At 44.0% G+C, this 19,259-nt stretch overlaps 2 protein-coding genes across 7 annotated transcripts in view; both read right to left on the bottom strand.

Moving 5' to 3' along the window:
* Window positions 1–221: 221 nt before the first annotated feature.
* Window positions 222–11,236, bottom strand: lhfpl4b (LHFPL tetraspan subfamily member 4b). 4 transcript variants are annotated; one of them, XM_061788817.1, is made up of 6 exons: window positions 10,433–11,236; window positions 5,547–5,782; window positions 1,244–1,448; window positions 1,089–1,168; window positions 858–1,005; window positions 222–777 (listed from the first exon to the last, which is right to left on the bottom strand). In XM_061788817.1, the coding sequence occupies exons 2-6, from the start codon at window positions 5,769–5,771 to the stop codon at window positions 749–751; spliced, it is 687 nt and encodes a 228-aa protein (XP_061644801.1). In that variant the 5' UTR covers window positions 5,772–5,782; window positions 10,433–11,236; the 3' UTR covers window positions 222–748. The 4 variants fall into 4 exon arrangements, with proteins under 4 accessions (XP_061644801.1, XP_061644794.1, XP_061644821.1 ...); XM_061788810.1 differs by lacking the exon at window positions 10,433–11,236 and adding an exon at window positions 9,377–9,434; XM_061788837.1 differs by lacking the exon at window positions 10,433–11,236 and adding an exon at window positions 9,377–9,434 and having other exon boundaries at window positions 1,244–1,370.
* Window positions 11,237–11,361: 125 nt separating this feature from the next.
* Window positions 11,362–19,259, bottom strand: part of hdac6 (histone deacetylase 6) — a 48,703-nt gene continuing 40,805 nt past the window's right edge. For all 3 annotated transcript variants that reach the window (XM_061788685.1, XM_061788693.1, XM_061788701.1), the window contains exons 26-29: window positions 13,873–13,989; window positions 13,617–13,763; window positions 12,799–12,927; window positions 11,362–12,529 (exon numbers count right to left, since the gene is read on the bottom strand). In XM_061788685.1, coding sequence (XP_061644669.1) covers window positions 12,461–12,529; window positions 12,799–12,927; window positions 13,617–13,763; window positions 13,873–13,989 — 462 coding nt within the window. In that variant the 3' untranslated portion in view covers window positions 11,362–12,460. The remainder of the gene's footprint in view (window positions 12,530–12,798; window positions 12,928–13,616; window positions 13,764–13,872; window positions 13,990–19,259) is intronic.

Here is a 19,259-nt window from a genome sequence, read left to right as displayed (position 1 = left end):
ATACGGCGATAACAAGTTTTTCTAAGCCAATATTATATGGAAGTGAATGGGACTTCTGCCACTCAATGTAATGCACATGCGCCAAGATTACGTCACGGTGACGTTTCGCGAATGCTCCCATAGTTGGGTACTATTTCGAATGAGAATTGATCCAATGTTAACATGCTAACAGTTGGTATGCTAACATACAACAATAACAAAAAAATGAGGGTCACACTTGGTACGGATGAAAAAACTTTATTTGTTGGAAATAGGAAAAGCTTTAGCTAACTGTTAGTTTATCTGGTAACTTCATTGCAGTGGTTGTCATTTTTGTTGGGAATGACTTAATGGACACAAAATTGATGCTTATCACACAGCACAACACAAGAAAATGGCTCATGACTACCTTTTAGGGCATCCCGCAATCGGGCATTTGCTTATTTTGATCATATGGGTTGACCAAGGGGAGGTGGGGAATGCTCAAATTTGTCCCGATGAGCCATATGTGTGTACCGCACTTGACTGAGGCTAACGACGTTAAGTGAAGGAGCTCGCCTTCCATTAAGGTTGGGAAAGGAAATGAGCTAACGATGCTAACAGCTAAACACGTGACGTGGTTGTTCAACACAAGAAGCTGATAAAAAAAAAAAAAACAACAGCTCCATCTTCTATACTGCGTAGATTTGTCTTCATGATATCATGATGATGTCACAGTGATGATGATATCATTGTTTTGCGTTGAGGAGGAAGACGAGTCACATGATGTCTACGCTGACATCAGCAATCCTGTAGTCACTGCACACGCAAACACACACACACACACACAAAGTCAGGTTGTCTCTTCCTGCCTGTCGCCATGTGCCCTCCTCACCCACCTTCCTTGCCGAGTGGCGGTAGGAGGGCATCTTGTCTGTTAGCCAGCACAAACGCAAGCGTGGCCAAGATGGCGGCATCCAAAACGCCCAGGATGGCCAGGATAAAGGCCCAGTGGACCGAGCAGTTCCCAGATGAGAAGCTGCCCACCTGGGTGTGAGACACATAAACGCGTGCCGCTGTCAACCGTTGCCACGTCTCCATCGCGTTGGGCCGAGTTGTGAGTCACTCACCGAGTCGCCGCACAGGACTCTCATCTCCGGACTCTCCCACGAGTCGGGGAACAGCAGGCACGCCAATGCTAAGCAGAACCCTGAAAGATAGCAGATATGGGAGTAAGTCACATGACTCGACGCCAGAGCCAACGAGGAAGCCCCGCCCCGTCCACCTGCTGTGAGCTGCAGCCAGGCGCAGATCTTGTAGACGGTGGCGGCGCTGCAGAATCGGAACAGGCAGAGACAGACTACGCTGGTCCACACCGCCCACAGGGACACGCCCACCAAGACCGCCACCGACTGGAAGGACGGCAGAGGGGACAGGCTGGACAGACGGCCGCGGCAATCTGGAATGGGTCGGTCTGACTCCAGACACACCTGATGTGACGTGGGAGGACGCATAGAAGAGGACGCGGTTGTGGACGTGGACAGTGTGGTTGAAATATTAAGGACATCCGTCCATCCATTTTTCGATAGCGCTTGTCCTTAATTGGGACGGGGGTGAGCTGGAGCCTCTCCCAGCTGACGTTGAGTGAGAGGCGGGGATGTCAGTGAACATACAGACAAAAAATTGACAGGTGGCTTGCAAATAGCAAGGCACAAAGACAAACAATGGGCTGGTGGCCAATAAATGTCAGGGTACATATAGGCTAGGATGCACATACAAATGTTGGTCTGGTTCTCAAAAGGAGCACCAGAGGTTGTTGCCTGGTTCTCATTTTTTTCTTGACCCGACCGACCTCACTGGATGAACTTGACGTAGTTATGTGTGTAAAATGTTAAAGATTAATTGATTTACACAACAGGTCACTGATGGTGTAGTGGTACACTCGCCTGACTTTGGTGCGGGCACCGTGGGGTCAGTTCCTACTCAGTGACGGTGTGAATGTGAGTGCGAATAGTTGTCCGTGTCTATATGTGCCCTGCGACTGACTGGCGACCAGTTCAGGGTGTAGTCCGCCTTTCGCCCGAAGTCAGCTGGGATAGGCTCCAGTGCCCCGTGACCCTAACCACGATGAGCAGTGTTGAAAATGGATGGATGATTTGCACGAGACTTCCATTATTTGAAAATCCATCAATTTCTGGCCAGCTTCTTGTTACTAAGTCCATATGGGTCAAGGTTTTATGTGTGACCATTTTGTTGAATCAGAGTTTTCAAACTGTCCTCTTAATTTTTTTCTTCTAAAGAAAAAAAACATGTTTATTTTAATAATGGAATAATGTGTTCTTTTTTTCGATTAATCGTATTGATCCCTTTATTCAAAAAGAGAACATTATTTCAAATTGACAATGCAGAAAATGCACAAATATAAATTGATGATGACTCAGTTACTCAAATGGTCTGTAACATGTCAGAAAATAGGGAAAAATGTTGATTACTGTTTGTAGATAATCAGTCTGCTTTCACGGCGGACTACACAAATCTGAGAATGTTTACTGTTGAGAGGCTGAAATTCTAAGGACTTGGCCAATTTCATGTTAATGTCACTAAACGATGAATCGAATATCAAAATAGATTAATTTGATAATCGATTAGTGGATTCATCAATTAATCGTTGCACCTCAAATAATTATGCTAATTAGTTGTAGTTCATTAAGTCCAAAGTTCAATTAGACAATTTGGCACTCCAAACATGCACAGAAAAAAATAAGAGCAGAGAATGAACAAGCACTCTATCAATTGTTAAAATACGTAGCAAGGATTAAGGAAAATATATAGCACAGACCAAAGCAACAATCAATCGTGTCATCATTATTCTGGTGGTTAGTAAAATGGCAAAACTTGCTCATCTCTATTGTTATTAAAGATGATGCACATTTTAGAGTAGCAATACTGTTAACAGGGTATGTATGTAGCATCATAACTGGAGAGTGATAATGTATACGATCTAAGGTGTGGCCATTATCCCCAAGGGGGCAGTTTGTTATTTTGTGTCTTGTACCTTCAAAAATGCACTACTGTTTGAAAATTGTTCTTACATTTTTCTATATTTATTTTATTTGCCTTATTTGCTTAGTATGCGTATATCATGTTGGGCTTACTATTGTAAATATTGACAGTGAGGAGTGTTGTTAACAAAAGGCGTCAATAAAATGTTGAAGTACTGTCTAGCTTCTTTAGTTTTCAGTACAGATGCGTTGAAACTGGCTATTTAAACAAGTTTAAACGCAATCCAGTTCAGTGAAAAAGTATCGTCCCCCTTCTCAAATTCTAATATGTTTGCATAGTTTCCCCACTTTAATGTTTAGAATGATCAAACAAATAAATATCAGACAAATATAACCCAAGTGAACTCAAAATGCTGTTGTTAAATGGTGACTTCATTTATTAAGGGAACAAAAACTATCCAGTTACCTGGCCCTGGGTGAAAAAGTAATTATCCCCCTTGTTAAAACATGAATTCATTGTGACTAATCACAACTTTTGCTGAACAGCAGGATAACAATCCAAAAAACACGAGCAAGTCAAAAAGGACAAATGAAGGTTTTGGAGTGGCCGAGTCAAAGTCCAGAATTGAATCTGATTGAAATGCAGTGGCCGGCACGGTGGACGACTGGTTAGCACATCTGCCTCACAGTTCTGGGGACCGGGATTCAAATCCAGGGCCCCGACTGTGTGGAGTTAGCATGTTCTCCCCGTGCCTGGGTGGGCTTTCTCTGGGCCACTCCAGTTTCCTCCCACATCCCAAAAACGTGCATGGTAGCTTAATTGGAAACTCTAAATTGCCCGTAGGGATGAATGTGAGCGTGAATGATTGTTTCTTTCTATGTGCCCTGCGATTGGCTGGTGCCCGGTTCAGGATGTACTCCGCCTCCCGACCGAAGATAGCTGGGATAGGCTCCAGCAGCCCGCGACCCGCGTGAGGAGAAGCGGTGAAGAAAAGCGGTGATAGATGGATGGAATGCAGTGGCATGACCTGAAAAAGGCCGTTCATGCTTGAAAGCTCTCCATTTTTGCTAAATTGAAACAATTCTGCAAAGAAGAGTGGGCCAAAATATCTCTACAGAGATAAACGTCTTTGCCAGTTATAGAAAATGGCCCAACCAGTTATTAGGTTTTTAGGGGACCGTTACTTTTTCACACAGGGCCAAGTTTTTTTTCCTTAATAAATGAAATAACCATTTAAAAACAGCATTTTAAGTTCACTTGGGTTATATTTGTCTGATATTTACCTTTGTTTGATGATCTTAAACATTAAAGTGGGGAAACTGCAAAAATCTAAGAATTTGAGAAGTGGGGCAATTCATTTCACGGCACTATATAAACAAATTGTGACAATAATCGAGATAAGATGATATGCCAAAAATTAATCATGATCTTTTTTTATTTTGCCAGCTCACCCACCCGTAGAAAAATGGGTGAGCCAGCCGTTGTTTATTACGTCACAGACCGTGGGCCAGTCACGTAAACGGATATTATAACCGACATAGATCAAATAAAAACAAATGAATCAACTGTAACTCACCATTGGACCATTACGATGACTAGTTGTTGTGAGCGGCGCAACAGCTTGTTTGAAGCTGAAAAGCGAGCCATCACTCGGCGCTGATATTTTTCCGCAATCAATTTGATATGATATGTGGATGTCAGTGAGTGTCGGTGAGCGTAGATTAGCCAGATGCGTCCCGCACTGTTAGCACGAGGGCCGTCACTGGGCCATCGGAGGAGTAAAATGAATCCAAACGTGCAGTATGATGCTTCACCTTCATGGGGCGCTAGACTTTAAACAGCCTCCGGAGTGCTTAAGTCCACAGGAGAATGCGTGCATGGCTACATTTGACAGAGAACACCCACATTTCAGGGTTGGTCCACCCAGGGTGCGTAGCTGGCACAAGGGTGCGTCAATGACAGAGAATGTGCGCAGCCAGAAAGTCTTTTATGAGTTACGCACACAGCACAATATGGCTCTTACAGCGTGGGACCGCACAATCAGCTGATTTGGCACAGTTCTCTCGGACAGCAGTCTCCAATCTTTTTTGCATCACAGACCAGTTTCACGTAAAGACGTCCTTGGAGCCTCTCCGCGCTCATGCCTCATTTGCTCAATGCTACTTCTGTTTGACCCAGTTTTGTATTCGCTTTGTCCATATTTGGCTAAGACCGCCAACTTTCCTCTGATTGGTTGCCCCCGTGTAGAAGACCCACCTGTGAGATCACACGTGCTTGTTATGTTGACAGCGCTGCCTCGGGAGCAGAGAGGTAGGCGGAGATTTTCGCTAGTGACGTAGATAAGCTCGATTGCAGGGCTCTCAGCAGAAAAACGTCTCGAACTCAGTAATGCGTGGACGATATTAATTCATATTTCACATTTAACTGAGGCCACTATTGAGACAATATGACTCCCAAATACTAGAAATGTTGGTCTGGTAAAATATGGGACCTTTAACATGATTTCAAAATCTTCATAACTTTGATTTCTGAATGTATTGGGAACGCAGCGCATTCTTTCCCAAATCAAAAATATTCGTAATCACCTCAAATAATCCCAGGGTGCCGCTGGGTGACGCCGGCCCCGTCCCCGGGTGGTGGATGTCAGCGGTTCCGATCCACGACGGCTGCACCAGGATGACTACCTGGATGACGGCGAAGCACAACGTGCACACAGCCCACAGGACGCCCACTGCACGGGCGCTACGAACAAACTCGGTCTGGTACAGACGGGACAGGTCGCTCAGGCCAGGCGCCGCCGCTGCTGCCATGACTGCATGCACTGGAGAAGGTAGTAAAAAAGAAATCACAGAACACGTGAAAATGTATTGCCCCCTTCTCAAAGATGTTTGCATAGTTTATCCACTTTAATGTTTAAGATCAGACAAAGATAACCTGAGTAAACGTAAAATGTTTTTAAAAGGGGGATTTTATTTGTTAACAAAAAAAAACATTCAGAACTATCTGGCCCTGTGGGAAAAAGGAATGGTCCCCTTTATTAAATCATGAATTAACTGTGGTTAATCACATTGTTTGGTTCATTGTCACTGACCACACCCAAGCCTGATTACATCCAGACCTGTTCAGTCAAGAAATTACTCATATGGTAAATAGAACCTGTTTTACAAAATGAAGTTGGCCAAAAAATATTTTTTTAAAAAAAGGGTTACAAAACCACTTCTAAAGATTTAGGATTCCAGTGAAACATGGTGAGAGCCATTACCCACAAATAAAGGAAACACAGAACAGTGGACCGCCAACAAAGAGTACCCAAGAGAAGAGCAGAAGGCCACAGAGGAACTCAGGACAACTTCTAACGAACTGCATGCCTCCCTTGCCTCAGTTAAGGTCAGTGGCTCGTCTTACTAAATGCTCATCTTACTTTTGCAAAAAAATAAAAAGATTCCCAAGACTCAAGAGGTGTATGTTTCGTCACACCTAACGTAAATGTAACGCAACATTTCAGAAAAAGAACATCATACCAACAGTCAAACGAGGTGGTAGTGTGGTGGTCTGGGGCTGCTTTGCTCCTAAGGACCTGGAAGACTGTGATTAAAGGAACCATGCATTCTGCTCTTTATCAGAGTATCCTGAAGGAGAATGTTCGGCTATCAGTTTGTGACCTCAAGATGAAGCGCACTTGGGTTTTGCAGCAGAAGAACGATCTAAAGCACACCAACAAGTCAACTTCTGAATAGCTTAAAAAGAGCTCAATGGTTTTGGAGTGGCTGGGCTGGCTCAAAATCTGTTGGAATCCAATTGAAATGCAGTGGCATGACCTTAAAAAGCCCGGTCATGCTCGAAAACTCTCCAGTGTTGCTGACTTCAAACAATTCTGCAAGGAAGAGTGGGCCAAAATATCTCCACAAATGTGAAAGATTCATTGCCAGATATAGAAAACCTTTGATTTCAATTGTTGCTGGTAAGGATGGCCCAACCAGTTATTAGGTTTAGGGGGCCATTAATTTTTCACACAGGGACAGGTAGCTTTGGATATCCCCCCCCCACTACATACAATTTAATTTAATTTCACCAATTAAAAACTGCATTTTATGTTTACCTGGGTTATCTATGTCTGATATTTAATTTTTTTGTCCCAACCAGTTAGGAAACAGGTACGAGTGTGGCCAGAAGGGCCCCTTGAGGCACTTAAAGACTGTTTTCCCACCACAGACTGAACCATCTTCAAACAGGCTGCCACCTACAACTCCAACACAGACCTTCAGGAGTACACAGAGACTGTTATTGCCTACATCAGCAAGTGCATGGATGATGTCACCACGACTAAGTCCATCACTTTCCGTGCCAATGAGAAGCCATGGCTGTCGGGGGAGGTCTACAGACTACTGAAGGTTCGCGGCTTGAGGACAGCCAGGGCCAATCTGTCCCATGGCATCAGGGAGACCAAGAGGGAGTACTCCAGGAAGATCGCCCACCGCTTCAGCGACAGCAGTGCGATATGGAGTCTCTGGCAAGGTATTCAGACCATTACGGACTAAAAACCCTCACCACAGAACTGCGGCAGCTCCACTTCCCTGCTAAATAAGCTGAATGACCTCTCTGCTCACTTTGAGGCACACAACAGCACCCCTGCACACAAGACCCCACCCCCTCCTGGTGACCAAGTGCTGACACTGACCCGGGACAGCGTGAAAAGATCTCTCGATAGGGTCAACACACGAAAAGCCCTAGGCCCAGACAACATACCTGGTCGTGTTCTGAGGGACTGTGCAGCTGAACTCACAGATGTCTTCACGGATATCTTCAACACCTCCTTGAGTCAGGGTGTTGTCCCCACGTGTTTCAAAGCCACCACAATCATCCCGGTCCTGAAGAAGTTGTGTCTCTCTTGCCTTAATGACTACCGTCCAGTAGCGCTCACTCCCATCCTGATGAAGTGTTTCGAGAGGCTAGTCTTGCACCACATCAAGTCCTCCCTCCCGCCCTTCTTGGACCCCTTCCAGTTTGCATATCGGTCCAACCGGTCAACCGATGACGCAGTCTCCACCGCCCTCCACTCTACCGTCACACACCTGGACTCTAAGGACTCATATGTCAGAATGCTGTTAATAGACTTCAGCTCAGCATTCAATACTATCATCCCTAAACAACTGATCTACAAACTGGACCAGCTGGGGCTCAACACTTCGATTTGCAAGTGGCTGCTGGACTTTTTGACAGGCAGTACGGTTTGGCAGCAACACATCCAACACCATCACTCTGAACATGGGGGGGGGGGCTCAAGGTTGTGTGTTGAGCCCCATCCTCTTCACCCTGCTGACCTATGACTGCACACCGACATACAGCTCCAACCTCTTCATCAAATTTGCAAACGACACAACTGTGGTGGGTCTGATCAGCAACGGGGACGAGACCGACTACAGGAGTGAGGTGAGCCGCCCGGCCGGGTGGTGCATGAACAACAATCTCTCCCTGAACTTGAAAAAAACCAAGGAGGTTGTTGTGGACTTCAGGAGAGCGCATTCCCAGCATGCTCCCCTGAACATCAACGGTGCTGCGGTGGAGAGGGTGCGCAGCACCGAGTTCCTGGGATTGCACATCACCGAGGACCTCTCCTGGACCAGCAACACTTCATCACTGGCCAAGAAAGCTCTCCAGTGTCTCTACTTCCGGCGTAAGCTGAGAAGAGCCAGAGCCCCGACCTCCATCATGTGCTCGTTCTAAAAGAGGGACCATAGAGAGCATCTTGACCAACTGCATCAGTGTGTGGTACGGAGCCTGCAGCGCATCCTGCCGCAAGACACTCCGCCGCATAGTGAGGGCAGCTGAGAAGATCATCGGAACATCTCTTCCCTCCCTGCAGGACATTTACAGCACCCGCCTCACCCGCAAAGCCCTCCGCATAGCGGGGGATGCCACCCATCGGTCACACAGCCTCTTCAGTCTGCTGCCATCAGGCAGGAGACTGCGGGCCAGGACTAGCCGACTCAAAGACAGTTTTATTCATCAGGCTGTCTGAACTCTCTGCCCGCTCTGCCACCTCTACCTCTTCTGTCCTCTGCCCACCTGAACTCTAACTCTGACACCCTTCAAACATGTAGATGCACACACTCTCACACACACACGCACTTACACCAGACTCAGGGTCGCACCAGCCACTTTAGCAGCATTGGGGTTTTGTCATCTCATTTATAAATGTCTTATTTGCCTTGGTTCTCTGACCTTGACTATGTTGCTCACGTCGCCTGACCTTTGATATTTGCACATTCAATTCATACTTTTATACTGTATATACTATAGTTTATTTAGCTTTTATATTCATGTTATTATTTGTAGCACCGTGGGCCCTTGAGTACCGTAATTTCAATCCTCTGTATGTGTTACGTATATATTGAAGAATTGACAATAAAAGTACCTTTTAAACCTTGTTTGATGATGAAATTAAAGTGAACGTCCATCCATCCATCCATTTTCTGAACCGCTTCTCCTCACTAGGGTCGCGGGCGTGCTGGAGCCTATCCCAGCTGTCATCGGGCAGGAGGCGGGGTACACCCTGACCTGGTTGCCAGCCAATCGCAGGGCACATAGAAACAAACAACCATTCGCACTCACAGTCATGCCTACGGGTAATTTAGAGTCTCCAATTAATGCATGTTTTTGGGATGTGGGAGGAAACCGGAGTGCCCGGAGAAAACCCACGCAGGCACGGGGAGAACATGCAAACTCCACACAGGCGGGGACGGGGATTGAACCCCGCACCTCAGAACTGTGAGGCTGACACTCTAACCAGTCAGCCACCGTGCCGCCTTAAAGTGAACGTAAACTATGCAAAAAAATTATTTAAGAGGGGGCAAATACTTTTTCACGGCACTGTACGTACATATTTCGTATCATTTCTCACTTATTTATTTTCCTTCTCTTCCAGAACAGTTTGGATTCATCAGGGGGTGGGGGTGGTAAGACAAACAATCGACTGGTCGCCAGCCTGTGTCACACTCAGGGCACATATAGACATTAAATGGACTGGTCACCACCCAATGGTTGACCCCAGGCAATGTCAGGGCACATACAGACAAGCAAGCATCCACACTCGCATCGACAAGTTCCAATGACGCTAACGTGTTAACGGTTTTTTTTTTGTATTTTTTTTTTGGGACGTGGGGAAGAAAACCCACGCAAGCGCGGGCATAACACGCCAACTCCACAGCTCTCGATGAGCTCAGATTCGAACCTCGAAGCTCACGATTGTGAGGCAGCCGTGCAAACCACCAATTCGCCTTGCTGGCCCTCATGACAAAAATTAAGATGACATCTCTTCAACGCGCTTAACGTGGGAATGCTCTTGCCAGATTTTCCACGCGCGTGACATTTATGTGCGGAAATCAGCATCGCCAGTCTCGAGTCACGTTATCTCCACTTTCGCCACCGTCAATCATTTTTGCAAGGAAAAGAGGAAGCAAAGAAAACCAACCTGCAGCAGCTTCGCATGCACGCACGCACGCGGACCGAGTGACGAGGACGAAGGCGCTTGCCCGCCGTGTCCAAGAGCGCGCGTACCCGCCAGCCCGTGCACCCACGTTGACGTTCCAAAACAGCGACGCCCGCTGGCAGAACAAGGAACTCCAACGACGCCGTGCGATTCATTTAATATTTTAATAATAAATTAATTCATCTTCGTTGCGTTCTTTATTCAAAATAATACATTAACAATCTTTATTAAATGGCACATTTGTTTAAACGAATACTTCGCAAACGGATTTTTACACACATGGGCCAGCTCATTGATGAGAAAATAATTCAACTTTAGGTTTAATGGCACGGTGGACGACTGGTTAGCACATCTGCCTCACAGTTCTGAGGACCGGGGTTCAAATCCCTTTGCATGTTCTCACCGTGCCTGCGTGGGTTTTCTCCGGGTACTCCGGTTTCCTCGACATCCAAAAACATGCATGGTAGGTTGATTGAGGACTCAAAATTGTCCGTAGGTGTGAATGTGAGTGCGAATGGCTGTTTATTTATATGTGCCCTGCGATTGGCTGGTGAGCACTTTATGATGTACTCCGCCTCTCACCCAGATTCAGCTGGGATGGGCGTCAGCACACCCACGACCCTCGTGAGGAGAAGCGGTACAGAAAATGGACGGATGGACAGATGTAAGTTTAATGTAGTATGAAATCATAACTCGTAATTGTAACAATGATCATTAATCAGCCCATCCATCCATCCATCCATTTTCTTTACCGCTTATCCTCACTAGGGTCGCGGGCTGCTGGAGCCTATCCTAGCTATCTTCGGGCGGGTGGCGGGGTACACCCTGAACTGGTCGCCAGCCAATCGCAGGGCACATATTTAATAAAATGAATTATAATTTTTTTTTTTTACTATAATCGTTACAAGAAATAAATTCTCCAATTATTTAATGAAATAAAGGAATACATAATAAATAAATACATTGTCTTCCTGTTCTCTTCTACTGGCGACTAGTTAATTTGTGACCCTAATGAGGATAACCTGGATGCTCTACGCGGAATCATGACCACTTTCTTTGATTGCCAAACACACATTGTCTGGAAAAAGGACATTTGACTTTAAAAACAGGACTTTTTAAAAATGTTTGTACAGAAACATTATTGCACAACAAACAGGCCTCCGCATATTGCCATGGCAACCTCAACATCTTATTAAAGTCGACAGTTCCCACTGGGTAAAAGGCATATATAGAGTGAGCCCCCGCTGTGTAGCGGTTCATCTTTTGCGCCCCCCATCATATCGTGGATTATTTTTTTAAATGGTACACAGGCAAGTCACCGAAGACTACTGGAAGAGCTGCAGTATAATTTAGAGCAAGAGGCAGAGAACGTCCCCTACTAAGCTCCAGTAACAGTCGTTCCCTCAGAGCAAAGAGAATACATGCCAATGATTCATGCTGTATGCTCTGCTTATGTGTTGCTGCTCCGTGTGTTTTTAAGCAGCAATTGTTTGAAGGTTTAGAATCACCACATCATCTATTTTAATTTACATTAACCCATCTATGGCATTTTGGATTATATATTAGCATTAAGATAGTGACTGTTCATTAGAAGAAATTATATGGTTTTGGTTGAACATTTTGCTGTTTAAACATACAATGTGTAATTCTCTTTTTACAGTCAACTTTAACTGGGAGTGACAAATTAACAGCCTCTTGGAGAGCAAGTCTTCTCTTCGTTTCCTCAAAATGATGTTATCTTGCATTTCTTTACAGCGAGAGTGAGAACAGGTACACACTTTTTAAGTATTTAAAAGTATGTTTAAACAATTTTAAGGGTGTTTAAAGTATTTGGGAGGAGTAAAACCACAAAAGAATTATAGGGTCGCTCTATATTGCTTTTTTTCCACCTATCGCGGGTGGGTCTGGAACGTATCCACCGCAATCAACGAGGGGTCACTGTAGTAATGATGAAAATGTATAAAAAGTCTGAGCACTCTTCATGATCATCTTGTCATCCTTGTCCTCCTCCTAACTCCAGGGTGGGATTTCCTCTCCAAACTTGGCGCTGTGGGCTGCGTTCTTTGCCTCAAACACGGCCTGCACGCACCAATGAGGTCACAGTTATTGTATCTAGCCCTACTTATGTACAAGGCTAATAACAATAAACTCCCAGAAACCATTAAAAATCCGGAATTTGGAATTAAAGCAATAGCAAAACATAAACCAGTAAAAAGAACGTTTAAAAATATGCAGCACACAGTATGTGGGTATAGGGAGATGTTGTCAACTATTAATTTCTTAGTTTTTATGCATGTTCAAACTAAACGGTCAATCAATCAGTAAAGTAGGCGGTGGTGGGACGTCACCTGGTTGTGTACGTAGGCCTCACACGCGTAGCACCACACAGAGAGATCGCAGAAGCTCAGCACCATGGGATGATGGGACGTCGCGCCATGTGTCAACATGTGCTCGTTGACATAGCGGCCACACCCCACCTGATGCCGTGGACCAAAATAGTTTATTTTAAAAATAAAATTTTTCTCATTTATACGTTTTCATCCATCCATTTTCTGAACCGCTTATCCTCACTAGGGTTGCGGGTGTGCTGGAGCCTATTCCAGCTTACTCTGGGCGAGAGGCAGGGTATATATATAAACAAACAACAATTCGCACCACATTCACACCTACGGGCAATTTAGAGTCTTCAATGAACCTACCATGCATGTTTTTGGGGTGTGGGAGGAAACCGGAGTACCCGGAGAAAAAACACGCAGGCATGGGGAGAACATGCAAACTCAACACAGGCTGGCCGGATTTGAACCCGGGTCTTCAGAACCTTGAGGCAGACGTCCTATGCAGTCACCCACCGTGCCACCATTTATAAATTTTATTATTTATAATTATTGAAATAACAATTAATCAACCAATTTATTTTTAAAGTTGCAAAATAGTTCAATTTGATACAATAATTTTTTTACATTTTGTTATCTATTTTTATTATCCATCTATTCGTCTGTCCATCCATCCATCACATCTAATTAAGTCAGGCGTTAACTTCAGAAAGGTCCAAAATCATAACTGAGTGATTGTTCCGATGTCATTAAATATTTATTTAGTCTCTCTATCTGTCTGTTCATCTGTCCATCTATCCATCTACTCAGCTATCCATCTAGGTAGATGTCACCTTGTAGCAGGTGAGGCAGATCCAGTTCTCCACCTCCGAGCCACAGTCGTGACAGGGCAGGAAGACATCGATACCGGATGGGGGCAGGGGCTTGACGGCTTCCAGGTGAGGACACCAGGAAAGAGGGTCCACCACGTACATGGGGGCCTGAGGAACCGCCCCGCACACACACACACACGCACACACACACACAGACACACACAAATAAGGTCATCTCTTTAGGAAATTCCAGAGCAGTAATAAAGTCATGACTCACCATCTGAACTCCACATGTCAGTTCCAGTGTTTCTTCAGGCTTGGACCAACCACACGCTCCTGCCGGCTCCGGCTCATCTCCGAGATCAACGACTGCTTGTGCAGCGACAATGACAACCTGAGCGTGATAACGAGATACAACTTCGGCAGTAAGAAAGGAAGGGCAACATCAACTCCATCAAGTTGACGTGAAAATGCATTTGTCCCCTTCTCTAAGTCTTTTTTGTTTTTTGTTGTTGCAGTTTTCCCATGTTAATGTTTAAGATAATTAAACAAATGTTAATTCAAACAACACTAACCCAAGTAAACATAAATGCAATTTTTATTTACAGAGTATTTATGAAAAAAACAAAACTATTCAAAGCTACCTGGCCATGAGTGAAAAAGTAATTGCCCCTAAACCTAATAAGCACCCTTAGCAGCAACAACTGAAATCAAGCACTCTCTATAACTGGCAGTGAGTCTTTCACATCTCTGTGGAGATATTTTGGCGCACTTTTGCTTGCAGAATTGTTTGAATTCACCAACGCTGGAGGGTTTTGGAGCATGAACGGCCTTTTTAATGTTATGCCACAGCATTTCAATTGGATTCCTTTGATTAGGCCACAATTTCCTTTTTAAAGCCATTCAAAAGTTGACTTGCTGGTGTGTTTTGGGTAATTGTCCTGCTGCAGAACCCATGCGCGCTTTATCCTGTGGTCATGAACTGATGGCTGAAAATTCTCCTACAAGATTTTCTGGTAAAGAGCAGAATTCATGGTTCCATCAATCACAGCAAATTGTCCAGGTCCTGAAGGAGAAAAGCACCCCCAGACCATCAAACAAACACCACATTTGACTGTTAGTATGATAATCTTTTTCTGAAATGCAGTGTTACAGTTACACCAGATGTAACAAAACACCTTCCAAAAAGTTCAACTTTTAACTAGAATATTCTCCCAAAATTCTTATAATAATTCAGATGATTTTTTTTTTCTTTCCTAAAATGAGACAACCGTTTGCTCTTTTTGGTCAGCAGTGGTTTTCATCTTGGAACTCTGCCATGCATGACATTTTCGCCCAGTCTCTGCCTTATTGTTGAGTCAATGAACACTGACCTAAACTGGGGAAAGGGAGGCCTGCAGTTCTTTTGATGTTGTCCTGGGTTCCTTTGTGACCTTCCTGTATGAGTTGTTGCTTTACTCTTGGGGTAATATTTGTAGACTGGCGACTGCTTGGAAGGTTCACCAATTTTCCATGTTTTGTCCATTTGTGAATGGTCTCTTACCGTGGTTCCCAGGAGTTCTAAGACTAATAGAATTAGCATACATTGAATTTCTTTGGACCGTGGCATTTTGTTGCAGCTTTTTGAGATCTTTTGACCAATTTAATTTTGACCAACAGGTTAAGTGATTTCTTGATTGAACAGGCCTGGAGGTAATCAGGCTTGTGTGTGGTCAGTCAAAATTAACTCAGCTTTCCAAAAAATGTGATGAGCCACAGTTGATTCATATATTTAATAAAGGAGCCAAATACCTTTTCACACAGGGCAAGGTAGTTTTGAATATTTTTTTTTTTTTCTGAATGAATAACATGCTCAAGACTGTAGAGATGATCGTGGACTTCAGGAGGGATCCTTCGCCACAGCTGCCCCTCACACCATTCAATTGCCCTGTGTCAACCGCCGAGAGAGACCAACATCAACTTCATCCAGCACAGTCTGGTTTGGTGCTGCCACAAAAAAGGACAAACTCTGACTGCAACGGACAATCAAAACTGCTGAAAAAATTGTCAGTACCCCACTATCTACCCTTGAGGATTTGCACGCTGCCAGGACTAAGACAAAACCATGCAAAATCCTCTTGGACCCTCCACATCCTGGTCACTACCTCTTCCAGCCCCTTCCTTCAGGAAGGCGCTATCGAACAATGCAAACTAAAACTAGCAGACATTCCAACAGCTTCTTCCGTCTTTCCATTAACTTCTTAAACAGTTAATTTACAATTCCACTGTAACATGCTGCCAACTGTGTCTTGAGACTTTTGTCACATCTCTGTCGGGCCAATTATACATTATTCGTGCACTCACTGTAGTAGTCTCGCCACTCTGCACTACTTGCATATCTGTTGTTGACCAATACTCCTGTGCTTGAGAAGTCTCTGCGCCATTTGCACAATGGTCACGGTACCAGACTACTGTTCTATAAGTTATTTCAAACTGCTTTAAATTGCGAGAGGACTCTGCATCATTTGCACAATTGTTAAAAAAAAAAAAAAAGTATCGGTATTACCACATTACTGGTAACCTTTTATTTCTCAGTGACTGTGTTTTTATGTTTTTATGTCTCAAAAGTATTCTCTGTCAATTGACTGTCTGTTGTCGGACAACAACGGCGGTTGGAGTTCCCTAGTCAAGCCTCCTGGAATGATGGCAAGCTCCGAGTTATTGTCCTCAGTCGAAAGGTGACTGTAGAGACGCTTCTCCCGGCTGTTCTTTGATCATTAATCCATTGCTCGAGTTGGTCTTCCAAATCGGGCCACCTTGCCTTGTTTCCGCGGAAACTCAGCTTCGTCTTCTTGACTTGGCGAAGCTCGTTTTCCTGCTTCCTCCACTTACCATGGATTTGTTGATCTTGAATTCCCTCGCGGCTGCTCGATTCCGGTGTTCCTCCGCGTAACTGATAGCTTGCAGTTTTAACTAATTAGATAATTGCAGCCGCATTTCCTAATTAATGCAAGATGTGCTAGTGGATTAACTCTTGTCGCCGACGTGTGCTTCGTGGTTCCGCTGGGGCCACAACCAGGACCACGACCCGCAGCACCTCAATGTGAAAATACAAAAAAACTGCAACATATACGACAATGGCTGATCTGATGAGCAAAAATGTTGTTGAAACATAAGAGTAGCAATAGAGGATGTCCGCTCCAGAGGTGGGTAGAGTAGCCAAATATTGTACTCAAGTAAGAATACTGTTACTTCACAATAATGTGACTCAAGTAAAAGTAAAAAGTAGGCCATCAAAAAATTACTTTAGTAAGAGTAAAAAGTACACAGTGAAATAATTACTCAAGTACTGAGTAAATAGTGAGTAACTTCAGATTTTTTTTAACCACACCATGAACATCAATAAAAAAAAATTGCAAAATAAAATGTGAATGTGCAAATTCTGATGTTGCTGTGCCTGTGTCTGTGTGTGTCTGCAGGGGTCAAAACTACAACAACACCTGCAAATGACTGCACAGTGTTTTTTAAAGTTATAAGTGAGCTGAAATATCCACGTTTGGGCAGACACGAGTAGCGCGCCAGTCTTCTTGGTAACGATAACCTTCCCAACATGGCCGCCACGAAGGCACAACGATCAGCGCGGCTGGTTTATCTAGTGTTAATACCTATGCTTGGGAAACCCAATAGAAAACGTTGTGTGGTCATATGACTTTCTTGTGTCGTTTGATTGGTGAACTCGACTTAAACGTCACACTTAAATTAGATTGGCGCAAACAGCGTCTGACGCGGAAGTCAAAGTCGTAGTGTCGCACACAAAATAGTTGATAAATCAGCAATAACTGATCAATAAAAGTAGCGAGCGACATTTAGATCATTGTAACGGAGTAAAAGTACCGTTGCTTCTTCACAGCAGAAGCGGCGTAAGTGTTTTTTTCTGGTCTCGTCAACTCCTGTGACTTATCCAAGCAGGTCCCGAGCACACAGGCGGAACCTCAGGCCAATGCGCTTCCATATTAGTCCACCGCGGAATAATATTCAGAAATTACATGTGTGTGTGTGGATGGTGGATGTGTGTAATGGCTCTAGCTGCCAGTGTTCAAGGAGTACGAAACAGCCTATGATGTCAGCGACAGTGTTGGCGACCCTACCCCCCCAGGAAAAACTCATCGGATCTATACGATTCACGTAAATGGCCTATTTTGAGTTCGAAACGGCGAATTTCGCCGAAAGGCGACTGATTTGCATGTATGTTTTAAACAAAGTGGGGAAAATGCAAAAAACAAAAAAAAACAAAAAAACAAAAAAAAGAATTTGAGAAAGGGCCAAATTCTTTTTCACGACACTGTATATGCACCTAGAGCAGAGGTGGGCAAATCCAGCCTGGGGGCGCTCTGTTCTTTAATCCAGCTCACCAAGTATTTACATTATTAAGAGTCCTGTAATATTTGTTGCACTAATTTAATATGTTTCCATAAAATTTTATTAAAATGTATCTGTTCATGTATGTATGTATTTATTTTTAGTCATTACTCTCATCAGAAATTGGTTGATTAATTTAGTAAGAAATTAAAAATGAGTAAAATTGTCAATTTTTAGGTACACAATCAGTTAATTATAATTAAATCATAAATAATAAAATAAACTGCATATATTATGATTTCATTTATTTCAAAATATATGTGTATGTGCTTATCCAGCCATCCATCCATTTTCTGAGCCGCTTCTCCTCACTAGGGTCGCGGGCGTGCTGGAGCCTATCCCAGCTGTCATCGGGCAGGAGGCGGGGTACACCCTGAACTGGTTGCCAGCCAATCGCAGGGCACATACAAACAAACAACCATTCGCACTCACAGTCATGCCTACGGGCAATTTAGAGTCTCCAATTAATGCATGTTTTTGGGATGTGGGAGGAAACCGGAGTGCCCGGAGAAAACCACCGCAGGCACGGGGAGAACATGCAAACTCCACACAGGCGGGGACGGGGATTGAACCCCGCACCTCAGAACTGTGAGGCTGACGCTCTAACCAGTCGTCCACCGTGCCGCCTGTATGTGCTTATTTTCATTAAAATATTTTTTTTCAATTGTTAATTACATAACTGGTTGATTAATTACAAATTTAAAACTTTTTAAAAATAATTTTACCAAAATTAAAAAAGATTTTTTTTATTAAATACAGTGGCACCTCGATTGAATAGACTAATAGGGGGAGGGTTTCTACGTTAAAGCCGTTTGTCTGTTAATTTGAAGTACTTTTTTTCATGGCCTGAAAACACCCAGTAATGTAAAAAAATATTGTAAATAAATGTAAAAATCCTTGAAAATGTTCGAGAAGTTTTAAAGTTGAACTAAATTTACCTGTAAACTAGAGGCTGACACAGGAGTGGATTTTGACTCCCAATTCCTCCCAATCCCGAGTAAGTGTTTAAAAAAGAAACCCTGCTCACTCCTACTCCCAAACAGCTCGATCCCACTCCCTCCTAATCCCAAATTTAAAAAAATCCCACCAAATCCCGAGTGTTTAAGAAAATCCCGCCCAATCCCAAGTGTTTGAAAAAAATCCCATGCAATCCCAAATGTTTGAAAAAAATCCCACTCCCACAGAGATTGATCCTAATCTCGAGCTACGATTTTACAGAATCACATTCGCATGCCCCCCTGCCCCCCCTTTAAAATTATTATTTTT

The sequence above is a fragment of the Phyllopteryx taeniolatus genome, chromosome 1, assembly GCF_024500385.1.
Source record: "Phyllopteryx taeniolatus isolate TA_2022b chromosome 1, UOR_Ptae_1.2, whole genome shotgun sequence".
Classification (NCBI taxonomy): Eukaryota; Metazoa; Chordata; class Actinopteri; order Syngnathiformes; family Syngnathidae; genus Phyllopteryx; species Phyllopteryx taeniolatus.
The sequence above is the reverse complement of the archived record's forward strand: the minus strand, read 5'-3'. Positions and strand labels throughout refer to the sequence as shown.